General features: G+C 36.2%; 1 protein-coding gene across 1 annotated transcript; it reads right to left on the bottom strand.

Moving 5' to 3' along the window:
* Positions 1-706: 706 nt before the first annotated feature.
* Positions 707-4,999, bottom strand: LOC140758220 (uncharacterized). Its single transcript, XM_073094312.1, has 4 exons — positions 3,687-4,999; positions 2,810-2,862; positions 2,416-2,697; positions 707-2,268 (listed from the first exon to the last, which is right to left on the bottom strand). The coding sequence occupies exons 1-4, from the start codon at positions 4,997-4,999 to the stop codon at positions 707-709; spliced, it is 3,210 nt and encodes a 1,069-aa protein (XP_072950413.1).
* Between the last annotated feature and the right edge of the window lie 375 nt (positions 5,000-5,374).

Below are 5,374 nucleotides of genomic sequence, written 5' to 3'. Positions count from 1 at the left end.
AAAAAGCCCATATTTTTATGTTGGAATGAATATCTATTTAATACCTCGGCTTAATTTTAACTCACTTTACCGGAAACATATTGAAAAAAACTGAAACTTACGTGAATATTTAGATATACTATAATACTTATTGAAAAATATAAGAAATGTCTTAAGAGATAGAATCTATCACATGCTATCAATGATAATATATAAAAATAAAGCGTAGAAAGGATGATTGCAAACACAAAAGTTTTTACATGGAAAAACTTAAAATCGGGTGAAAAATCACGGATCCAAATTAATCACTAAAAATATATAGTAGTTAACAAGAAGCTTAGAGATCACCTGTCGATCCCCACGACTCAATCTGTACCAACTTTGTTCACTAGACCGTGCGACACACTACTTCTCGTGATGAGCTTCCAAACCTCAGTAACCTTCGAGGTTAATCCTTTCGTCTCAATGACCCTCGAGACATAGTGCTTCCAGATCTTATATAGATGTGTAAAGTTAAAAATGATTCAGCACTTTTATCTATATTGAAGAAGAGAGAAAAAAAAACTTTTTGTATTCAACTCTACCTCTATTACAAGATAAGAAACTATATATAAAGAGTTTGGCTGATAACTATCAGGCTGAGACCAATAGTTACAGGGCAGCTGTACAAGCGTAACAATATGCTAACTAATTCTGTTATTAATTCTGTTACGTAACAATATGCTAACTAGTTATTAATTCTGTTACTCCCCCTCAAGATGGGCTTAGGAGCATGAATGTCATAGATGGCCATCTTGTGTAGTAATGGAAAAAGAAGAGAAGCTGGCAGAGCTTTTGTAAACACATCAGCAAGTTGATGAGTTGTTCTGATAGGCAGAAGCTTCAAAAATCCTTCAGAAAGTTTGTCTCGAACAAAGTGACAATCAATCTCGATGTGTTTAGTTCGCTCATGGAAAATAGGATTGGAAGCTATATGAATGGCAGCTTGATTATCACAAAAGAGGAGAGTAGGAGTTGAAGATGTAATCTGAAAGTCTTGGAGAAGTTGATGAAGCCAAATAAGTTCACTAGTTCTAGAGGCTAAAGCTCTATATTCGGCTTCTGCAAAAGAGCGAGAAAGAGTTGTTTGCTTCTTAGTTTTCCAAGAGACTAAGGAGTCTCCCAAGAAGATACAAAATCCAGTGATTGACTTTCTAGAATCAAGACAAGAACCCCAATCTGCATCAGAGAATGCACGAAGTTGAAATGAGGAGGATGGGGAAAATAACAATCCTTGACCAGGGGTAGCTTTTAGATATCGAAGAAGATGATGAATAGCAACTAGATGTTGCTGTCGAGGCTTGGACACAAACTGACTAAGTTTGTGAACTACAAAGGTAATATCGGGCCTGGAAATTGTGAGATATAGCAGTTTTCCCACAAGCCTTCGATACAATGATGCATCTTCAAGTAGATCTCCTTCAAAAGAACTTAGTTTGAGTTTAGGATCCATAGGCAAAGTAGCTGGTTTGGAAGCAAGAAAGCTTGTATCTTCAAGCAATTGAAGTGTATAATGTCTTTGAGAGAGAAAAATTCCTTTGGCAGATCGAGCAATTTCAAGACCAAGGAAATATTTCAGCTTGCCTAAATCTTTAAATTTGAAATGAGTATTAAGAAACTCTTTGAGAGAAGTAATAGCTTGAGGATTAGAACCTGTTATGATTATATCATCAACGTAAACTAAGAGAGCAATGAAATTTGTTCCAGATCCTTTAGTGAATAATGAATAATCTGACTTGGATTGATGAAATCCATGATGAAGAAGTGTTTGAGATAACTTTGAGAACCACTGACGAGATGCCTGCTTTAATCCATAAATTGATTTGTGTAATCGGCATACAAGTTTCTCCCCTTTAGCAATAGGATGGGATTGCAAATAACCAAGAGGTAAGTCCATGTAAACCTCCTCAAACGAGTCACCATGTAAAAAAGCATTATTAACATCAAGCTGGATCAATGGCCAATTGTTATTCAAAGCAATTGCCAAGAGTACTTTAACAGTTACTAACTTAGCGACAGGAGAAAAGGTTTCAATGAAGTCCAATCCTTCTTGTTGAGTGTAACCTTTAGCAACTAATCTTGCTTTATGCCGTTCAATACTCCCATCTGAGTGATATTTGACCTTATAGACCCACTTACACCCTATGGAATGCTTGCCTTTAGGCAAAACAGTGACAGTCCAAGTGTTGTTTGCTTCCATAGCAGCTAATTCATCATTCATAGCATCTCTCCATTCAGCATGCTTAACAGCTTGATGGTAAAACTGTGGTTCCTCATAAGTAGAAATGTTGAGAATGAGAGAGTTATGAGATGAAGACAAATTTGTATAAGAGATATATTAGGATATAGGGTATGGTGTGGATGAAGGGGGGAGAGTTGTTTTGGATAAAAGATTACAGTGGAAATCTTTTAGATAGGTGGGAGGTATTATGGTTCTGGAAGATTTTCTAGGAGGAGGGTTATCATGATGAGAAGGCTCAGGAACAGGTTTGTTAGCATCAGTAGTAATAGCATGATCAGTATGATCAGTAGTATCATGATCAATGATAGCATGATCACTAAAAGGATTAGTAGCATGGTAAATGAAATCAGGTAAAGTAGAATTTGGAGATTCATTTGAAGAAGGTAAGTTTGAGAAAATATGAGGTAAAACTAGATCTAGAAATGGATCAAGAAGGTCTGTAGTATAAGAGATGTTATGAAAGGGGAATAAATGTTCATGGAAGACAACATCTCTGGAAATAAAAAAAAACTTTAGAAGTAATGTCGTAGAGTTTATATCCTTTGATACCTGGTGGATGTCCAACAAAGACACAAGCAGTGGCCCTTGGTTGAAACTTAGTCCTGTGAGAAGATAAAATTGAGGCAAAACAAAGACTGCCAAATACTTTGAGAGAGCTATAATCCACAGGAATTTGATAAAGGAGAGAGAGTATGGCGTCTGATGCTGTAGGAGAGGAGAAGGAGTACGATTGATCAGGAATGTAGTGGTCAATACGCATTCATTCCAAAACTGAATATGAACTTTGGATTGGAAAAATAAAGCTCGAGCAACGTTGAGCAAATGCTGGTGTTTCCTTTCAACCACTAAATTCTGCTCAGGTCTGTCGACGCAGGAAAATTGGTGAAGAACACCTTTGGATTGAAAGAACTCAGTGAACTGAAATTCAGGAGCATTGTCACTCCTAAACTGTTTGATAGTTTTGCCAAATTGAGTCTCAACCATTTTAAAGAATCTTGGTACAATGGAACAAGCCTCTGACTTATTTTTCATGAGAAAAATCCAAGTAAAACGTGTACAATCATCAACCAGAGTCAAAAAATATCTATGTCCAGCATGAGATTTAACATGATATGGACCCCAGGAATCACAATGAATGAGATCAAAGGCTTTCTTGGATAAATTGTTATGAGAAATAAAGGATAATATGCGCTGCTTAGCCAATGCGCAAATAGAACAAGGATGATGCAAATTTTCCTTATTAGAAGAAAAATGTAATTGTTCTCTCAACAAATCCAATCTCCTAAAAGATAAATGGCCTAATCTTTGATGCCAAAGTTTAGAAGAAGCAGTATTAACAGTAGAAAAGGTGGAATTACAATCATGAAAAACTAAATCAGACTTATTAAAATCAGAAAAGGCTTCAACGACATAAAGATCTACAAACCTTTTACCCCTGCCAATCATCTTCTGGTTGCGTAGATCCTGAATCACACAAGAACCACCAAGGAATTTAACATAAATGGAGGTATCTTTGAGTAAGGAACTGACAGATAGAAGATTAAATTTGAATTGAGGCACATAAAGAACATCCTTAAGTACCAAAACAGAATTGAGTTTCACTGTGCCCATATAAAAAACAGGAATCTTATCATGATTCGGTAGAGTAATGAAGACATTTTGAACTGGTTGCATGTGAAGAAAAGCTGATTTGGTGAAGCATATATGACTAGTTGCTCCATAATCCACAATCCAAATATTAGGGGACTGAAGACTAGGATTGAGAGAGACTAGAAAACAAGTACCTGAAGTAGCAGAAGTACTTGCAAAAGTCTCAGTATTAGCTTTGGCTGTAATCAAGTGGTTAGATAGCATATTCATCAAATGCTGGTACTGAACTGGATTGAGCATTTGAACAAAACCACCCATATTGTTAGTCTTGCCATTAGATGTGGAATCAGTAACATGATTAACACGAGCTGCAAAAATCTGAGAGTTATGTTTCTGCCTTACTTTATATCCAGGTGGATAACCATGAAGTTTATAACACTTGTCAATTGTATGTCCTTGATATCCACAGTGAGTGCAAAGAGGTCTTTCCTTTTTCTGATTCTTATTGATTTGGGATCCAGTGGAAATAACAGATTTAGAAACTTCATTTTTCACAGCAAATGCCATAGAATTTTGTCCATTAGAACCATTAGTAAGGACATTAACATTCCTTTGTTGCTCTTCTTGAGAAATAAGAGCAAACACCTTGTTAATAGGTGGAATAGGGTCCATAAGAAGAAGCTGGCCTCTGACTTGGGAAAAAGAATCATTAAGTCCCATCAAAAAGGACATAACATATTCCATTTGGTGATGATCTGCGATGGATTTAATTCCCCCACAAGAACAGCGATTACAAGTACAAACAGGTTTATAGTTACCAAGCTCTTCCCAAATAGTCTTTAGCTTAGTGAAATATGTACTAACACTCATCTGTCCTTGAGAGAGATTCATCAGATCACGTCTAAGTTGGAAAATTTTAGGGCCATTTTTCTGAAGATATCTTTCTTTGAGATCAATCCAAATTTCTCTAGCTGAATCGGAAAAGATCACACTAGCAGATATGTCCTTAGAAACAGAATTCAAGATCCAGGATATAACAATATTGTTATTCCTAATCCATGAATTTATAGAAGGATCAATACCTACTGGACGAGTTATACTTCCGTCAATGAAGCACACCTTATTCTTGACAGATAATGCGATGATCATCGCTCAGCTCTAAGAAGCATAGTTTTCTCCGGTGAGGGGTTGAGAAACTAAGATGATGCTTGGATTATCAGAGTGATGAAGATAGTAAGGACTTGAGACATCATCAATGGCGGAATTGCTCATCAATGATCCATATAAAGAAGATGATCCAGGAGCAGCAGTACTTCCAGAAGCCATCAAAAACAAAGGGAAAGATTGACAGAGATCAATGAACAAATTGAAGAAGAAAAAAAAAGAAAAAGGAAGAGGAAGCACACTAGTGCTCTGATACCATATTGAAGAAGAGAGAAAAAAAACTTTTTGTATTTAGCTCTACCTCTATTACAAGATAAGAAACTATATATAAAGAGTTTGGCTGATAACTATCAGGCTGAG

The sequence above is a fragment of the Typha angustifolia genome, chromosome 3, assembly GCF_048772165.1.
Source record: "Typha angustifolia cultivar Huaian chromosome 3, ASM4877216v1, whole genome shotgun sequence".
Lineage (NCBI taxonomy): Eukaryota > Viridiplantae > Streptophyta > Magnoliopsida > Poales > Typhaceae > Typha > Typha angustifolia.
Note: the sequence above shows the minus strand (reverse complement) of the source record. Positions and strands in the feature narration are given on the sequence as shown.